General features: G+C 45.4%; 1 protein-coding gene across 1 annotated transcript in view; it reads right to left on the bottom strand.

Annotated features, from left to right (window-relative positions):
• Nucleotides 1-351: 351 nt before the first annotated feature.
• Nucleotides 352-20,302, bottom strand: part of FBXO32 (F-box protein 32) — a 32,744-nt gene continuing 12,793 nt past the window's right edge. Inside the window, exons 3-9 of the mRNA XM_077351557.1 lie at nucleotides 19,056-19,105; nucleotides 18,640-18,732; nucleotides 9,372-9,465; nucleotides 6,723-6,907; nucleotides 3,041-3,223; nucleotides 2,146-2,289; nucleotides 352-932 (exon numbers count right to left, since the gene is read on the bottom strand). Coding sequence (XP_077207672.1) covers nucleotides 843-932; nucleotides 2,146-2,289; nucleotides 3,041-3,223; nucleotides 6,723-6,907; nucleotides 9,372-9,465; nucleotides 18,640-18,732; nucleotides 19,056-19,105 — 839 coding nt within the window. The 3' untranslated portion in view covers nucleotides 352-842. The remainder of the gene's footprint in view (nucleotides 933-2,145; nucleotides 2,290-3,040; nucleotides 3,224-6,722; nucleotides 6,908-9,371; nucleotides 9,466-18,639; nucleotides 18,733-19,055; nucleotides 19,106-20,302) is intronic.

Genomic DNA, 20,302 nt, shown 5'->3' with positions numbered 1-20,302 from the left:
CAGATGGCCACACTGCAGCTCCAGGGCACTGAGGACTGATGGGGCATAACAACAAGAGTCTCCATCATAAACTCTCTTTTTTTAGCAGCCCCTCAAAGATAGGGTCTACCCAAAACCTAACAGCTTTTCTAGCTTCCCTAGACCGCAGCTATTCAAATATGGCCAAAAAAAGCAAGCAGAGTAAAACCAGGGATCAAACATTAACCTGAAGAAGCAGGGTTACGGTCACAAAGGTTGTTTTTCCCTTTAAGTCTGCATAAAATGCAAGCACTTCACATTGCATATTAGGTCGGAAAGCTTTTCAGAGGTAGAAAATGGCATGGTGTGTACATTTTGTGTTGATTCTTTAAAAAAAAAAAGCATAAAGGGACGTATCCTTCCCATCATATATGTCATTCTAAAAATATTTTCCGTATAAATATCTCTAGTAAACAAAACCCAGATCGGGGAGTGGTTCAATCGTTTTAGCCTAACCACAACTGTTTTCCTTTCCCGTGCTCTGAAACAAAAGAGAGATTTCAAATGGATGGACAGCACATTTCATCCGAATCCCTTTAAGCAGGACTTCAGTCTCTCCCCTGTACCTTCCACTCTAGAGTCTTACAAAGCGATGTATTTACAGAGCAATGTCTCTCCGCACATCAGTTTAATCAGTCGAAGGCCATGTTCTTGAAGAGGCTGATGCCACCCGAACAACAAGTCCCTTTGCCTCCTAAAAATCTCACGGTGCGGGAGTCCCAAACTGCGATATTTACACACTATATACAGGCGGAGCAGGTCTTCTCAGCAGTGTGAAGTGTCCCTTCAAGGTATCAAGAGATACAGTGAAATCCCTGTGGAGTTCAAAACCTGAACAGGTTGATGAAGTCCTGGGGTGAAAGTGAAACGGAGCAACTCTCTGGGTTGTTAGCTGTACAGGGATGCTCAGTGCCCTAGAAAGGAGAAACAATTAATAATTGGTTACTTGATCAGCGGCGTATCTTTAGGTGGTTTGCAGAGCAATCCCAAACAGCACTGAGTCCACTGAAGTTAATGCGCTAAGAATAGAATCAAATCAGAGAGTTGGAAGGAGCTATACAGGCTATTGAGTCCAACCCCCTGCTCAATGCAGGATCAGCCTTAAGCATCCAGGATAGGCATCTGTCCAGCCGCTTGAAGACCACCTGTGAGGGGGAGCTCACCAGCTCCTCAGGCAGCCTATTCCACAGCTGAACTACTATGTGAATTTTTCCTCCCTGGTATCTAACCAGTACTGGTCTGCACAAACCCATTACTGTAGGCCCTATCCTCTGCTGCCAGCAGGAATCATTCCTTGCCCTCCAAATACTTTAAAGAGAACAACTAAGTCCCCTCTCAGCCTCTTCTTCTCCAGGCTGAACATTCCCAAGTCTCTCAGCCTTTCCTCATAGGGCTTGGTCCCCAGGCCCCGGATCCTCCTTGTCGCTTTCCTTTGCATGGGATGAATGCAGTCACCGATTTCTCAAAGCAGATCATGTCATAAGGAATGTTGCAGTGAATGGTGGGGGAGGGAAGGCAGCATAGTACAGCCCAATCCCATCAGGTCTCACAAGCTAAGCAGGATGGGTTGGCCCTGGTTAGTAGCCAGAAGGCCTAACTCTACACTCAGGTAGCATATCCACTGTGCGTGTGTAAAGTGCTGTCAAGTCACAGTCTATGATGTATGCTTTAAAAAGTATGATCATTCTCCTATCACACGTGGAATATAAATAATTTCACTTTCTGGTTGTTTAGCGTACCTTGCCTTTGCTTCCTACGCTCCACTGCTGCTTTCATTTATTCAGTTGGTAATAAACTTATTTGTGTTTGGGAGACAACCTGGATGTTGTTTCTTGGTTCGATAGAGTCATTACATTACTTAGAAGTGACCCCATAGTGTTTTATGGAAAAGAGGTGAACAAAGGTGGTTTGCCATTGGCTTCCATTGCGTAGCAAACCTAGATTTCCTCCATGGTCATCTACCCAGGTACTAACCAAGTCTGATCCAACCTGGTCGGCTTCCACGATCTAGCAAGATTGTCCTGTCCTGGATAGCTCAGGCTAACCCAAAAATGTCCCCTACCCCAAGCTAAAAATTTAACACCTATCAGGTATGCATTCCATTTGGTTTGGGGGTTGACCACCTACCTTCCAGGAGAGAATATGGCAGTGTTTGCAGAGTTGCAGAGTATCTCCATATTGCTCCTTCCTTGGGTAGCATCTCACAAGCTTGAAGTACATCTTCTTCCAATCCAAGTGTCCTTTGTCTGACAAGATTAACCGCTTGCGAATCTGGAAGGTAAAAGAATATATTTGTTTTACTGACGTTATAGTTGCTGGAGAGACAAGCCACTTTTTAAATGGATGCTTGTCTCTTCAGCAGGAGGAACTTAGAACATGTTCCTTCTTTTATTTAACGCTACAGGATATATAAAGATGTTGCAAACTGTCTGTTAGGCATCTGATGGATAACTGGCATTTCAACTCCATGGAATCTTCAGGGATACATAATTTGGGCCCGAGAGACTGAAAATGAATTTGGGGTGAAATGAAACAAGGTTCTAGGGGCCGTGTTTTCAGTGCCTACCAATTTTTACTCATAATCTTTCTCAGAATGCTGTACAAGTTTTCCCTCCTCCTCCATTTTATTCTCACAACAACCCTGGAAAACTGGCAAAGGCTGAAAGAGAAAATGCAGCCTGAGGTCACCCAGTGAGTTTCATGGGTAAACTGGGGTTTGGTCCCAAGTCTCCCCAGTCCTAGCATGATATTATACCAGGGGTAGTCAAACTGCGGCCCTCCATATGTCCATGGACTACAATTCCCATGGGCTTTGTAGTCCATGGACATCTGGAGGGCCGCAGTTTGACTACCCCTGTATCACAGAATCATAGAATCATAGAGTTGGAGGGGGCCATACAGGCCATCTAGTCCAACCCCCTGCTCAACGCAGGATCAGCCCAAAGCTGTTCATTATACCTTGGTGACTCTGTCCCCCCTCTTGTTAGGACTTTCCCCAAATTGCATTCCTGCAGGCTCTTACCTGCCTGTCTGTGAAATGGTAGTGGCAAAGTTTCTTCCAGAGCAGCCGGTCCTCACTGAGCACCTGAAGACTCGGTGCCGCTTGCCCGAGGCTCACGATGTCTCTCCCGTCTGTTAGCCGCTGCATGATGTCCAGTTGTAAACATAAGGGCAGGTCTGTGAACGTCAGGCCTTTACAGGGAGGCTGGGAAAAGACAGAAACAGGGAGTTAGAAAGGGAGGTGTGATAACCATGGAAGCTGCAAGCCATTTCCAAAAGTTAACCAACAAACGCACTTGACAAGGGACTTCTGTTTCCAAGTTTCAAATGGAATAGTCTGCGGAAATGCTGACCCCCATGGCCATCCAAGTCAGCATTTCTGGAGTTGCAGGTCAAGTGGAGAGGTACTTGACCTCGCCTTGGTGGCCCCTAAATTACTAGTGAGGCTGCCATGTAAGCAAAGGGGTTCTGCTTGACTGCTGAAGACCAATTTGTGCTGAAAGTTCTCTCTCCCTACCTTTTTAGCAGCCTTCTGTATCATTCCTCGCAGCAGACTGGCTATGAGCCCTAGATGGGCCGATTCCAGCCTCCAGGCCTTTTGTTTGACACCCCTAGATTAGAGTCTCCGACACAGACTGGGGAGACCCAAGTTCAAGTCCCCGCTCTGCCATGGCAGCATGGTGGGTGCCCCTCAGCTAGTCACACACTTTCTGTCTAACTTCCCTCACAGGGCAGTGATGGTTGTGAGGATAGAACGGAGAAGAGGAGAATGTTGTAAGTCACTTGAGGTCCATGTGGGGGAAAATAAGAATCTATAAATGAAATAAGTAAGCTAAGCCAGTCTGGGGTATGGATTTGTGCCTGAAAGAAGCTAATTTTCATTCATTAAGGAATTTAATCTGCAGCTGAATCAATGACCAGCTTCTGTCCAACTTATTACGCCCTTGAGTCCTAGTTGGAGCCAATTGTGACACAATCCTTGGCAGTTTCATCATCCCTGTCAGATGTGGTAGAATGAACAGGGTGGAGTTGGCACGGCCGTCTTCATGCAAGCACAAAAGATATTTGTTAGGGCTTCTGTTCATATGAACGCACCGATTCCTTCTATTATTATTATTATTATTATTATTATTAGTAGTAGTAGTAGTAGTAGTAGTAGTAGTAGTAGTAGTAGTAATAGTAGTAGTAATTATATTTAGATTTATTTCCTGCCACTCCCTAAACGGCTCATGGCAGGTCACAATGTTTTAAAAAATCCCCATTAAAGCACACATTAAAAGACTTCAAAATACTCCCAACATGGCGGAAAAACCCCATTCCTAATCCCTATTACTAAAGGGGGGTGGGTGGAGAAGGAGGTCCGACAATGTTCATTCCAAGCCTGAAGGCCTGGGGGGGCAGTAGATCTACCTCGCCGACCCCAGCCTCAACCATAGACCTGGCGGAAGACCTCCGTTTTATAGGCCCTGCAGAAAGCTGAAAGCTTATCAGGAAGTTTGGGAGCAAGCTTTGTGCTCCCGCGCAGGCTGAGGTTTCACTCGAGTCAGAATTCCTGACTCCGAAACTGGTGTCCAAGTCAGAAAAAAAAATACCCTCTGAACAGAAAACTGGCATGTGAAGGAGAACGGTGCTACCTTGGCCTCCTCCCTCACGCTGATGTCCTGTGTATAGCCTGGTTTCTACAGGGAAGCCTTTTTATCATGCAAGCTTTCCAGTGAAGTCCGAAAGGGTATTTTCAAGACACAGGTTTACCACCTCACTAAGAGCCAGATGACTGGTATGTTTGTCTTAGGACAATACTGTTCATGGAGTCACTCCAACGATGTAATTGTAATATCTGTATATGTTACCGGGGGTGGGGGGGAGAGGACAGCTTTCACTCACCAGAAAAGGCTCAAGGAGTGAAAAGGCTCAACCTCTAACCTTCAAGCCGGACAGACATTTTTAATTCAGGGGGATTAAACTCCGGCTTGCTTTGTCCTAAGCAGAAGGCAACAAGACAGCCAAATCCTTAATCACAAGCTTAAATCGGTCAGAATTAAGCGTGATGACCAAGAGCGTTCCCTGAGGAATTAGATTTTTCTTTTTCCTGATCTTTTTCAAATGCCGAAAACAAACAAGCTCAGAATGGATTGGAAGAGCGAGTTCGTTTTCGTTTCCTTGACGGGGTTTTAAATGAGTCACTGAAACGCATTATGTGGTTAATATCCTAGTCGCCCCCTCCCCCCCCCCCCCGCCATGTCCTTTCAAGCAGATTACTTGGCGGCTCAAAAGCACTCTTTGCCAACTCAGATACAGCCGAAACATTCGGCCTGTTTACTGTAAATGGCCAAGTGCCGCTAGTACAGTTCATCTCTCTCCCCTCAACAGTTTTAGCATAAGTCTGGCGAGGACCGCCCCTCCTTGAAGGGCAATGGCTGAAGGGACTTTTCAAGGCCAAGCAACATAAAAAAGATGCTGGAGATCTGTAGATTTAAGATGTGTAAACGGGCCCCTAACAAGCCTGGACTGGGGTCACCGCGTTCACCGTGAGTCACGAATTCACAAGGGAGCATGAGGCAAGCCGCTGGAATGAATCAGCAGTAAGACTCTGCTAACGAATGGAGGGTGGACATCAATTCCTCCCTCTACCTGCAGGCCCCAGTTTGTCCCTCATAATGCTCCTAAGAGGCCTGGTTAAATAATCATGAGAATCCCTAAAATATGAGTACAGTGCACCCTTGATTTTTCTTTATGTGTGACCTGAGTCCATGTTACAGTCCAGACATATACAGCTGAACGTGTGATTCAAATTCTACATTTATCCAGGCACTGGGCCGCAGATTCCTGTGTAAAGTGAAAGCTCATTGGCTGTTCCTTAGAAACAGGTAATGCATTCACGGTAATGTGTGAACAGGGCGAAAATACGTGTTTCCTGAAGAGCAACATTTTAGAGAGCATTTTAAGCTGCCGTAGAAGGAACATAAAAATCACACTCTATTTATTTAGTTATGTTATTCATAGTTGGCCTTTCCCACTGGGACTCAAGGCGGATTACTCAAGAGCGAGTCAATACAATCAACAAGACAATACAATCAATAAGTGTTGAAATAGGATCTGGGCTGTGGATCCAACTAGAAGCCTAAAAAACAGAACTGAAGGAAAGAATGAAACGGGGGGGGGGGGGGGGGAGGGAGACTGTGGCTCAGTGGTCAAGCATCTGCTTGGTGTGCAGAAAGTCCCAGGTTCAAGACCCAGTATCTCTAGTTAAAAGACCCGGCAGTAGGCAAATGAAAGGAAATCCATCAAAGGAGTTTATGGATATATCCAATGGATTATCTCTCAGCTACGTTCCCGGGCATGTTTGGAAAAAAATATTTCTTTTATTACATGACTGGGACATGCAAATTCAGCATGCACACCATTGGAAGAAATGCACTGCTGGAAGATTGCATCTGTGTCTGATACATGTTACATTGCAGTTTCTGGTACTGCACCAATCGTTCCTGATCGAGGGAGCAATCCGCATTCAGAGACCTGCTTCTATGTGCAGATGTCCTTAGCTCAGTCAGGTCCCCCAGAATTCAGCCCAACTCCATTCTTTCAGAAAGGCTCACAATTGACTTGCCCATGCCAAGTGGGAGAGATTCCACAAACCAGATGGAAAAAGCTAAGCACGCATCACTTTGGAGCTTGCTCAGAGGAAAGGCAGGATCCTCACTTACCCTGGTGATTTGGATGTTGTCCAGCTGCTGCTGCCAGTGAAGAATCGTCTCCATTCTGTGGACCCACATATTGATGTTTCCAACCAGGACGGACTTGCCAACGCTTTGGACCAGGGTACAGAGGGATGTATACAGAGTCTGCAGAAGTTCCCGTATTAATCTGATGTTCTGCTGGTCTTCCAGGACTTTTTGTGCATGGGAAGAAAAAAACAGGGATAAGAAATAAACAAAAAATCTTTTAAGTGAATTTAAACTCTATCCAAGTGGTCTTCATTGGTAACTGGAAGATTTTTGGTGGAGAGATTATTTGTGCATGAAATTGGGGTCACCGTGGGTGGGTAGATAGTTGGGAGTTCCTGCAGTGTACTGGGAGTTAGACTAGAGGACCCTGGATGTATCCTCCAACTCTATAATTATCTCCTTGCAACAGTCACCCTGTGAGGTAGGTGAGACTGAGAGAGCTCTGACATGACCTCTCTGTGAAAACAGCACTATCAGGGCTGGGACTAGCTCAAAGTCACCTAGCTGGATGTATGTGGAGGAGTGGGGAATCTAACCCAGTTTCATAGATCAGAAGTTGCCACTCTTAACCACTCCACCACCTGCCCCTGTCTAACAACCCAGAACTTCCTTGAGGGTCTCCCATAAAAGCAGTAACCAGGTCCAACCCTACTTAGCTTCTGAGATCTGACAAGATTGGAGCCATCCAGGTCAAGATGGAAAGCTCGTGACTCTTACACTACATTGAAATAAATGGAACAGAAGTTACACATCAGTGATTTACTGATGAGACATAAACACAATTAACTCTCTAGCTCGGGTCATTGTGACCTAGGGATTTCCTGCCAAGTATGAAGCTTCAGATCTACTTCCCCCACAAAGGTAACGAACCCATGTCTGGACTGCACCACTTGAGACTACCGGTAGAAGCTCCTTGTGCATAACGGAACAGAAATAAAATATTAACTGGGCCATGGATAAATGGCAGAGTATCTAGGTCAGGGGTAGTCAAACTGCGGCCCTCCAGATGTCCATGGACTACAATTCCCAGGAGCCCCTGCCAGCGAATGCTGGCAGGGGCTCCTGGGAATTGTAGTCCGTGGACATCTGGAGGGCCGCAGTTTGACTACCCCTGATCTAGGTAGTTACATAAGGTCCCAGATTCAACCCCTGGCAGCTTCAGTTAAAAGGATCAGGGAATGGGTGCTGTGAAAGACCCCTGTGGAGGAGCTGCCTGCTTGAGTCAACAGTTGCATCTTTGCTTCAGATGGCTTCGAATCTGGCGAGCCAGGTTTGATTCCCCGCTCCTCCACATGCAGCCAGCTGGGTGACCTTGGGCTGGTCATAGTCTGGTTACAGCTGTTCTCACACAGCGGTAACATAAAGGCTCTCTCAGCCTCACTTCACAGGGTGGCTGTTGTGGGGAGAGGAATGGGAAGGCAACTGTAAGCCACTTGAGACTCCTTCAGGTAGAGAAAAGCAGCATATAATTTATTTTATTTATTTATTTATTTATTTATTTATTTAGATTTATATACCGCCCTCCCCGAAGGCTCAGGGCGGTTTACATTAAAACTAATCAACGATACATGAAACAGTCTTCGTTAAAACATACAGTAATTAATAACAGTGGTTGTAAGTACTTGTTGGTTGTAAAATAAGAACCAACTCTTCTTCCTCTTCATGATTAATTTTTTAAATCCCGCCCTTGATGACTCTGATGGACTAAGGGCCTGACTCAGTATCAGGCAGCTTCGTGGAAATGCTTTAAGTACATACAATGTCAAAATGCTATTCCTCACAGAAAAGCTAGACAGAGAGAAGGGCCTTAGCTTAGCCTTCTATCCAACTTGCTTGTTTTTTTCTGCATAGGGCTTGTTTTCTATGGTTCATGCAAGCAGCCTGATCTGTTGCTTGTAAGGCCAGTTGTGTGTTTGTTTTACAGCTATTTTATCCTGACCTTCCTCCAAAGGAGCTCAAGATAGAAGTAAAAGAGGAGTTGGTTTTTATACCCCACTTTTCACTACCTGAAGGAATCTCAAAGCGGCTTACTCACACAGACACCTAACCTACCTTGCAGATTTCTTGTCTTGGGAGGATAAAATGAAGCTTTTATACCCTATCTTTCACTCCTTGTAAGAGTCTCAGAGCAGCTTACAAGCACCTTTTCCTTTCTTCTCCCCACAGCAGACACTCTGTGAAACAGGTGGGGTTGAAAGAGATCTGACAGAACTGCTCTGTGAGAACAGCCCTAAGGGAACGGTGTGTGGCCCAAGGTCACCCAGCTGCATGTGAAGAAGTAGGGAATCAAACCAGCTTGCCAGATTAGGTGCCACTCTTAACCACGACACCAAGTGTATAACTTTCTTTTTCCCACTGTTTCCTCACAACCACCCTGTGAGGTCAATTAGGTCAAATAACTGGCCCAAGATAAGCTAGACGGCCAAGGAGGGATTTGAAACAGGAATTCTCTTGTCTGATCCTGGCAACCTTAACCGAGAGAGCCCTACTAGAGTGAATTCAATTGAGCTCCCAAACTAGCTCCTACAGAGCATGGAATTCCAAACTAATTTCTAAGTAAACATGCTTCAGATTGATCCCTGTGGAAGCCCAGCCCTAGATTTTGAGTTGTTTTGTTTCTGCTTTTACCTTTCTGAACAACTTTTTCCAAGATGTTCATGTAGTTTTTTTGGGCGATTCCACTCAGTGATGTCAGCTGAGACTTTGCTATCAGCTCCAGCAGCTGTGGATAAAAATAAAGACATTCCGCTTTAGAATACAGAAATGCTTTTCTAATTTCAGCTTTCTCATCAGACGACCTGCAGTAAAACCGTTTGGACATTGGCTTGTTGACGGACTATTAAAAAAAAAGAAGAGAGAGATAGGCAGAAGAGCCGGAAAAGAGAGATAGTTTCAGGAGCTCAAGTGATAGTGATCGATTCTGCCTTTTCTCAAGGGTTTAATAGCTAGGCTGAGCCATTATAAGTGATAGAGGAGAAAAACAGATTGGGCCCCCCTAATCTTTGCTGGGAGTGGATGTGTCACAAAGAGGAGTGTGAGGGAAGCCGCTATGAGACCATCTCCAAAAATTACTCTTCCCTACTGTCATGGGCACATACCAGAATCTTTCAATAGTATTTAGAAAATGGCTCCCCTCAGGTCTTACCTAGATTAGAACTCGTGGCTTGCACACCATGGTCTGAGCTTCCAAACATACACACAAACCAAACTTTAGAACTGCTCATCCAGTTTCATTTCCCAACTGCTTAGTGTTCTGCCCTCCTAAGACAGAACAACCACCACAACTATGGTTTATCTACTGAATACCAAACCATAATTAGAACAAGCCCTGGCTCACTTTATGCTAACCATGGTCTATTTGCCATCTGATCACAAATCCTGTTTGGTCCATTAAGCAGAACCAGATCTCATTATTCAGCTGTGGACCACAGAGAATATCAATCATGTGCATTCTCAAAGCTCTGGAGAAAGACAGCTGCCTGAAGCATCCCAAAAGATTTGGCTTTGTAACCAAGCTTCATCTTTTACCCCACACTTGGCTCCCTTTCCCATGGATGAAAAGACCCCTCTGCGTGTGTGCATGCACATCTCTGCGTGTTACGTGCTGTCAAGTAACTTCCGACTGAAAGCAACCCCATGAATTAGAATCATGAAGGTCTCTCTCACTCTCTGGCCATTGCTTATGGATTCTGCAATTCTTCATGGAGAGGGGCCAGCATATCATTATACATAATTACTGTTTATTTAAATTACACACCGGCAGAACAAGTATTTGATACGGCTGCATGCTGTGTCTGCTTTGGAAACAACCTAGAAAGCACTCACGTTTTAGTAACTTGCATTTAAAAAAAAACATAAACATCAGGTAGAACACGGCCAAATGCGATGCGGACACATCTAAATTCAGCACCAGAACTACAATCAGGAAGAAAATATACGGGGGTTGGAATATATACTTGACGCATTTTGTGATGCTTGCAGAATTTGGATTCTTCATCTTGTGAAGAAAAGCTGCATTTCAACTTATACAACACTGACCATAGCAAAGAAGAGATCACATCACACCAGGCTTTCTCAACCAAGGTTTTGTAAAATCCTGGGGTTTCTTGATGGCCCTGGAAGGGTTTCCCAAGAGGGTGGGAGTTAATTAGCTTTTAATATATATTTGTTAAGTACCATATATACATGAGCATAAGCCCACCTGAATTTTAGCCAATATCAACAATAAAAGGTAAGTGGGACCCTCACTCGAGTATATGCTTAGGAGGGGCTTTTTCAGCATTAAAAATGTACTTAAAAATATACTTGAGTATATACAGTATTTATTGGGTGATATGACCATATATGATCGTGTCGACCTGCCTCCCCCTCCCAAGTGGGCCAATGATGGGCCCAGGGGATATGGGAAGGGGAGGGACCCCAGTTGGGTGTGTCCACAGTTATGCTTTCCCACTATATATTCTGCATAATTGCGCCACTTCTGGGGTTTCTCGAAGCCTGGGAATGTTTCAGGGGTTTCTCAATAGTAAATGGAAAAAAGCTGGATTACACCAACAATGTTCACAACCTGCTGCCAGTAGGTGCCATAATGCCCGCAAACACATTTTCCAGCACCCGACAAATATGGTTTTTAAAAGTGGGCGGGGCCAGGTCTGGCTTCTGCACAGCAAGGCTTCTGATTGGCGGTGCAGTGTTTAAAAACTGCTCTGGCCACCGCCACCACCTCTGCATAAGGATCCCCACTTCCTGACTAATGGGAAGCCACAGGAACTATTTTGCGGTTGTGTGCACCATGCCGTGTCGGAATCCCACAGGCTAAAAACGGATGGGGACCCTTACTCTAAGGCCGTGCTGCTTCGTCCTTTCAAAATAATGGTAGGCACTTATTGGACTGACCAGCACTTGCCCAGAAATGCAAAAGCAGGTGGGAAATGGAGGAAAGGAGGAAGCACAGAGAGAGAAAGAGAGAGAGATTTTCAGCCATTTGCCCAATTTATTTAGCAATGTCACCACCGTGTGACCGTCAGGGCAAGGCAGCGAAAGGGCCGAGGGCAACTGATCCACTCCTCTGTTTATCTTCCCAGCTAACTTGAGACATCAACAGATGGCTTTTCTACCGTGGGCATTCTATTAATACCTCGCGCTCCACATGACTGGCATCAGCCAAGGGTGACGGGGTTAGAAAAAGCACCCATGCTAATATGCCAAGCTGTCTAGCACCAGTTGATCTTGTTTATTTTTTAATGAGTCACCATTTCAAGGGGGGGGGGAGATGAGAAAAACAGCCACCGTGCCCAAGGCAGAGACCTAGGAGGAGATGTGCATTTTTCAAATAGCCTGGGTTTCTAGCCTAGCCAATCTTCTTTGTGTACTAGTCAAATGAGATTATGTGCAGAGAGGCTTTTAAGAGTGCAGTCATACAGGACATAGCTGAAATAGCATGGTCACATGAAGACTGCACCGCACCCCCTATTCAACACCGGAATCCGTTCTACGGCTGGAGAGAAAAATAATAAAACAACAACTGCCCATTAAGATAACCCTTCGTGATTTATTCCTTTAGGTATGTTTCTATTCAGCCTTTCCCCCAAAACACCCAAGGCAGAGTTTGTCATTCTCCCCTTCCTCCATTTTATTATAACTGCCCGCCCTGCAAGGTAGGCTAAGTGGAAAGAATTCACCCAAAGTCACCCAAGTCTCATGGCTGTGTGTGGATTTGAACCTGGGTCTCCCAGATCCAAGACTGACACCTTACAGACCACCCCAGTTTACAAAATCCACCAGAAACACAGCACTGGCAATGTATCTTCTGCACGCACATCTGGAAAGCAGATGTTTCCACATCCTCAAGGTCTCCCTGCCTCATCTGTTTCAGCTGTGTTTCTTCCTTTGGGCCAGGAGTGTGAAGTTACACCCCCCCCAACAACTCATTGAAAGAAATCTTACAGGAAGAAGAACGCAGTAAGACCACCGCTCAAGAAGTACTTGCTCCACAAGCTCTCCGTGCAACCGGGAGGCAGGTAAGTATTTAACATGGTTTTATGTTTTTATAGGTCCACTTTTATTATTTTATTCCTTGGCTATGTGTACTTGGCTCCCAAGATGGCCTCCCAAGAGGAAAACAGCTGGTATAAGAATACTTGAAAATCAATGCCTGTTTGCTAGCACTAAACCAGGGGTGGACAAACTGTAGCCCTTCAGATGTCCATGGACTACGATTCCCATGAATTATGCAGGGGTGGACAAACTGTAGCCCTTCAGATGTCCATGGACTACAATTCCCATGAGCCCCTGCCAGCATTCGCTGGCAGGGGCTCATGGGAATTGTAGTCCATGGACATCTGGAGGGCCACAGTTTGCCCACCCCTGCATTAAACCATTCATCGCTTGGATTAGACGGAAGCCTACCCAACTGTGTCAGTCATACGCACCGTAATGCAATCCTCCAGGAACTGAGTTCCTTGTACTTCCTAACATCTTCAAGCAGTTCTGCCTGACGCATTAGTGTGGGAGAGGGAGTCACCCTTGCGAAACACTGCTCAAGAGTGTATCACATGATGCAAGGAATGCGCCGCTGCCATCTGTCTATGACCGGACACCTCGGCAAGGAAGAGAGGCTGTCGGAAATGTGGCCAACTGGGATGGGGAGCGGCCAGGAGGGCTTGCAAAAATTCAAGAAGCGACGGCTCAGATTGTTTGCCTCGCTGGTGGCTCTCCTCACCTGTCATGGGCAGAGAGGATACAACCGAAGGAGAGGCACAGAGCAGCTACCCTACCATTTAGCCTTTGCAAAATGAGGGTTGATGATGACACTCTAGGAATTTCCCCTAGTCTCTAAAGTTTTTACCACAGAGATTGAGGGAAATTCCTAGAGCATCATTTAGAAGTGACATCATTTCCTCCTGGAACCCCCTCCCCCCAACCACCACCTCCATAATCTCCCAGGATTTGTCAGCACAGGAGGGATGGGATCAATAGCTATGGCTGGCATGCACATGTCATGTCTCTCTAACAAGCTTTGTAATACGCAGAATAAAGACCAAATAATCACTTTCCCTGGGTCTGCACAAGTCACGTGCTCTTTCAAGTCTAATACCCAAACGTGTGAGGCCGTCAATTTGGATTGGGGTGCGCAAGGAGAGGGAGGGGATCCAACATCCCTGAAATGGCCTGGAAGGTCTTCCTTATACTGCTGGAAGCTCCACATGTACCGATCGGGTACACAAAGATTTCTGCAACAACACCACATGGAGAGGAGGACTGGGCACAGTTGCCTTTCATGCCCAGTCTCAATCTGAATTGGACACCGTGTGCCAGAGAAGGGAGTCCCCCCTAGGGAGACCTGCAAGCTCTCATCTCGTGGACAACTGTCATATTGGATGGAGTCCAACCCTCTCTGCACTGGGAGACTTGGGGTAATCCTACCCCAGCCCTAGCATTTCCCCAGTACTGGGACTATGCTCCATCCACCTCGCCTATTAATTATCTTGGCTCTGGGCAGAGGTTCATGAACAACCAATTTCCAGAGTCACATTTCCACATAAGCGTGCTCAAAGCACAAGAAAAAAAAAAGAAACAGTCTCAGATTCTGGAATGTAGCAGCTCATCAGTTTTCAGGATCTTTCCCCCTCCTTCCAGAACAGCTAGAAGTTTATCTAGACAAACGCGAAAGCCAAGCAGCCTTTTGTCCGAGCTACAGGACAATACGGTAGCCGCCATCACCGATTTTCCTGTTAACACGCTCTTTATCCTTTCCCTCCCCCAGCTAATGCCAAAAGCTAATGCCAAAGGGCCTGGGCGGCGTTATTCCAACTCTTACGCAATTGAGAAAGACAGCAGCATCGAGCCAGGGCTACGATACGAGCTACGTCTGACATCTGGCAATCAACAATTTGTCTCTCAGGTTCTTAAAAAGAGAATTCCTTCTCGGGAGAGCCGAAGCCTTTCTGGACCTAGCCCCGTCGTGGATGTGGTATTTTATGAAGTGAGCTACTATTCACCAGAGACTTGGCTGATAGGATCAATTTATTTAAAACATCAGGTTCTTATTTGGGTTCCAGTGGTTAGCTGGAAGACTCGCTTCCTTTTTGCCAAACCACCAGCTCGTTTGAATTAGAGAGTTCTGCATTTATAACCGGCGCTCGAATTCGGAGGCTCCAGGAAATAAGGGAATTGCTTGAAGAAAAACACAGCTATGCCTTCTTAAGCACTGTGACTCTAGCATGCCAGTAAAGAAGCTGTTTGGAAGTGGTCTAAATTTAGAGCCTGTCCACACTTTGTAGAGAATAAAACGGCTGAATTCTGGACTCTACCATCCCTCAGACTGCCATGGAGGTTGTTTTTAAAAAGAAAATATCTTCTCTTGAGAAGCGAAATAAACTGGGACATCTGGCCTCCTGCGCTGAGTTACTTTCTGGTTAAAGGTTTTTAAGAAACGGTCAAGATTAGGATCCCCTCCCTCCCCATCTGGAACTGAATCAGTATGTTCAAGAATTCGTCACCTCATTCTTCGTAATGTGTAGATGAGTTGGAAAAGTTAAAATGAAAGTGAGCCCAAATGCTCAAGACTGGAGCAGAGGTGTGTCCATTCACCAAAAATTACAATAATAATGCTTAATTGTTGCCTCCAATTGACCTACATTAGCATCAGTCTGAATATTTGAATATTTCGCTTCTACCCATCACGGGGACAGGAGAAAGGCACTGACACCTCCCCCCCCCCTCCACCTTTCCCTGAAATCCCACTTAGTTTATTGGAGCCATAAATCACGGCTGATTTCTTAAGGTTTGCAAAACAGTTATGAAGCGCCAAAGCAGGTCTTTAAGCAGTTTTTCAAATATGTCATCTACACTGTCTTTTTAACACCATGAGGGAGCCCTTCTGGTGAAAATGCACCAAGAACAAATGCCAATTAGTTTCATAAGAATCTTGCAAGATCCATCTGGAGTAGATTTTCTTTTTTCATTTGAAGGCGCTAAACTTTTAACAGTAGGCCATTCTGGGTCACCCTCATGAGTTTCTCACGTAAAAGACCACAACAAAAATAGAGTCCAATAGCCCCTTTAAGACCAACAAAGGTTTATTCAAAGCGTGAGCCTTGAATAAATCTTTGTTGGTCTTAAAGGGGCTCTTGGACTCTATTTTTGTTGTGCTACTTAAGACCAACATGGCTACCCACTTGAAGGAAAGGCTACAGTGAGCGATTCCGAATTTGAACAGCTACAACCATGTTGAGAAGGTGGTGGTGGTGGGGGGTGAATCTGCAGGGGGGTAATGCAGCTGTAGGGAGCTTTGGGACGCTGAGAAGCAAATTGTGGGTGAGATTATTTGGGAGAGATTCTGAGCTCAGTAAAAATGGCGGCATTCTTCCATCCGTCTTCAAGAACAAGAACATCCTAATTGAAAGTTTCAAAGACAAAGTGACTTCCCAAGATGCGTGATGCCAAGTTTCCAAGAAATAGGGTGGTCAACCTCCAAAGGGCCAGCGTGGTATAGTGGATAAGAGCAGTGGCTTCCAATCTAGCAAGCCGGGTTTGATTCCCTGCTCCTCCTCCACATGCAGCCAGCGGGGCAACACTGTCCTGAAAGAGCTGATCTGACCAAGCAGTAATATCAGGGCTCTCTCAGCGTCACCTCCCTCACAGGGTGCCTGTTGTGGGAAAAGGAAGAAAAGGGGATTGTAAACCGCTTTGAGACTCCTTCAGGCAGTGAAAAGTGGGGTATAAAAACCAACTCTTCTTCAGTCGGGTCTGGAGTTCTCCTGGTATTACGGTGGATCTCCCCTCAGTTCCCCTGGAGAAAATGGTTACTCTTGAAAATGGACTTGATGACAGTGTATTCTGCTGATGTCCCTCCCCTCCTCCAACTCCACCCCCAAAATCACCAAGTATTTCCCAACCCAGCACTGACAATCCTAGCAGGAAATTATTCAGGCAACAGATAACCAGTATTTCCTGCAGTTCTGAACTAAAGGGTACTTTTTGCTGACTTATACATGAAAAATACGCTGAATCCTTGGCACGTATATGCACTTGATGCTATCCATTTTGTTCATCTCCTGTATAACCACCCAGTTATCTCCACATCTTGGATTCCCTCCCATGACCTCAGGCCCGGCATGCTACCAAAAAAGGCTCAAATGAAAAGTCAATAATACAGAAGAAAGTCAGCTGAGGAGCACATAACGTCCTTGATGCTCGCCCCATGGCTCCTTCAACATTTTGGTTGGATGAGCAGGACAGAATTCAAGAAAGATCCACCATGGCTAGAAGCTCCCAAAAATATACGCCAAGATTTCTGGAGAAGCCAAGGCTGCAGAAGCACCTCCCAACAGCCTCCGTCTGGGGCAACAAACTTCAGCTTCATTAATTCCTCTAACTATGCAGAGACGAATGTCAGTCAAAACTTCACGCCAGAGGATCACTCAAGCTGCCATTGTCCTACAAATGCCATTATTTTCCCTCCAATAAATCTCAGATCTTAACAACAGAGTACTGGAGCACCATCCCAAGGCCTCCTCAAAGATGATCTTAGTAGGGGTCTTCCATGAAGATAGATTCCCTAACCCTTAACCCTAAACATGTTGGCCTGTCTGTATTTCCACTTGACCTCTTGTGGCTCTGGATAAAACAGGTCCACTTATGGAAGTCCTAGATATTCACAGCACACTTTTCTTTGTAACCCATCATGAAACACTGAGGAATGCTTCCTAATAATGAATCAGATCACTGGTCCAACTAGTTCCCTACTGTTCACTCCAGGGCAAAGGCTCTGTAGACTCCCAAGGAGAAAATCATCTTTTCCACTGCTACTGAATATCCCTTTAATTAGAGATGGAAGCAATTGCATGTGGGTTTTACTAGTAGCAAAGCATGTGTTCTACCAGTGCAGTACAGCCTCCTCTGCAAAAACCATATGGATCTGCATGAGATGATATTATAATGTGGCATAAGCCAGCTTCATAGAAAGGCAGAAGAGTGTCCCAATTTCCACCTATAAAACTTGAAAGGTATGATGGATGCTGACTCAGAACTAGACTCAGATGTTGGCCTACAGCATCTTCTGGCCTAGTGGTTTTTCAGGAAAGAGCCTGAAAGTACCTTTGGATGTAGCTTGGGGAATCAGCTGCCTAAGGAAGTGCTGAGCTCCCCCTCACTGGCAGTCTTCAACCAGCGGCTGGACAGATACTTCTCTTGGATGCTTCAGGCTGATCCTGCATTGAGCAGGGGGCTGGACTAGATGGCCTGTATGGCCCCTTCCCACTCTAGGATTCCATGAGTCTAGTCCAGCAGTAGAATGGGCTGCTTTAGGAGGTGGGGAGCTCCCCTTCACTGGCCGTCTTCAACCAGCGGCTGGACAGATACTTCTCTTGGGTGCTTCAGGCTAATCCTGCATTGAGCAGGGGGCTGGACTAGATGGCCTGTATGGTCCCTTCCAACTCTACGTTTCTATGAATTCTTTGGGTTTTCTCCCCAACCATAATGAAGGGCCATTTGTTTTTCAGGAGACACTCCTAAATCTCATTTAAGCCTTGAAAGACTTGAAGGGAAGCAACCAGAAAATAGAAAATATCATACCTATCAGCACTCAAACTGACTGTAACAATATGAGCAATCCAATCCACACAGATAATCCGCCTAAACAAAGAAACTGGAACACCCATCTCTCGGAAAACAACCTAAAGTCTTGCTACATTGGTGCTCCTCCAATTGCTTGCTGCCAGACGGCTGCTCTTGTAATTAGGTGATTTGGGAATATAAATCATGTAAGTGCTGAAACATGCAGGCGCTTTTGCAAGTCCAGCCTGCGAGTCTTCCTGTCCTGCAAGCATCTTCTGAAAGCTGCATCGAGGTCTATCTAGTGCTTCGGTGGAGCAGAACGTTCTCTCTCACTTACCCGCACGACGTAGTTGAATCGCCTGGAATCCAGAATAGCACTTGAAAAATCCAGTCGGTTGAAGGCCTCCCCGAGGGTGCAATAGCCATGGCGCTGAGGACAGAGGGGAGAAAGGGAGGGGGAGAAAACACTTTATGATGTACTCGTGTTGCAGGTTCCGAACGAGGATCAAAGAGAAAAGAAAAGTACTTAGCCTGACGCTAGTACTGCCAAACAACGGCTGTTGATGTCAAAGGAATGGTTTACATCAGGGGTAGTCAACCTGTGGTCCTCCAGATGTCCATGGACTACAATTCCCATGAGCCCCTGCCCGCATTTGCTAGTCTACACAATGTCCAGACAGCTATAAGCCTCTTTGGCTGTGGCAAATGGGAGAGTGTGCTGCATAAAGCAAAGTTAAAAACAAGTATACTTACTTCTTTTGTGCTGCCCTTGTGTACGTAAATCCATTTTTCTTGATGAAAATCTGTTAAAACAAAAACCATCGTTGCCGTCAAACCACAAATGTTGATCCCACTCCAATGTGCTACTTTCTGCATGGGTTTTAATATTTCCCCCCCTGGATTGCAGAGGAACAGAAGATGGAACAAAATCAATTCCCTTGGCTTCTGAAGACAAATTTTGCTTTGGAATGGCAATGTTTCAGGGAGTGTTACTGAAAAACATAAATTCTTTCCCTTTTCCCCTCTCCCCAGGTTTGGCAGGGTTTTATAAACCTCTGGAAAGATGGCATATAAATTGGTAATAAAACAAATTTAGAGTCCAGTGGCACCTTTAAGACCAATAAAGTCTTATTGAAGGTATGAGCTTTTGTGTGAACGCACACTTCCTTAGATACAATGTGAACATGCGCATGAAAGCTCATACCTTGAATAAAGCCTTATTGGTCTTAAAGGTGCCACAGGACTCTAAATTTGCTCTGCTGCTTCATACCAACGTGGCTATACCCACTTACATTTGTAATAAATGAACTTTGTATCAGAACTCCGTAGTTTAATATTGCCAGTAAATAGTTTAATTGCCAGCTTCAATGCCGTCGATTCCCTGGCTTTTAATAAACAAACTGGCCTGCCAGCTACAGTTGTGCATGGCCTGCAAAAGGGAGCTCTTCCACTAGGCATTTAGATGCTGGGTCCCCAGAAACCCCTCCCCACAATCTGAACCCAAACCGACCAACCTAAGAGATCATGGTTTGAAAGTTAATGTTGTCATAGGAAATGTGATTCTTGTTATCTTCAGTTATAGAATCCACCATTATTGTTTCTGATGTTATAAACTGCACTGTATTACCCCTATGTTATGCATGAACCGCCCTGAGCCTCAGAGGAGGGCGGTAATAAATAAATAATAAGATAAAAATTCTGGTTCCTCTAGCCACAGATCTGAAGACACTCTAAACCTGGGGTCCCCGATCTTTTTGAGCTTGTCGGCACCTTAGGAATATTGACAACAGGCACAAAATGGCAACGATGAGAGGCAGAGCTACACACAGAGATAAAGGCCGAAGTACAATGGACATGAGGAGTAATTTTAAAAACACACTGGAAAAGAGCAGTGTGAAAGAGAAAAACAATGAAGTAATAACCGCCAGCAAAATATTAAGTTAGGATTTCTCAAGCAGGGTTTCATGAAACCCTGGGGTTTCTTGGCAGCCCTGGAAGGG

Source organism: Paroedura picta, chromosome 9 (genome assembly GCF_049243985.1).
Source record: "Paroedura picta isolate Pp20150507F chromosome 9, Ppicta_v3.0, whole genome shotgun sequence".
In the NCBI taxonomy this organism is placed as follows: Eukaryota; Metazoa; Chordata; class Lepidosauria; order Squamata; family Gekkonidae; genus Paroedura; species Paroedura picta.
Note: the sequence above shows the minus strand (reverse complement) of the source record. Positions and strands in the feature narration are given on the sequence as shown.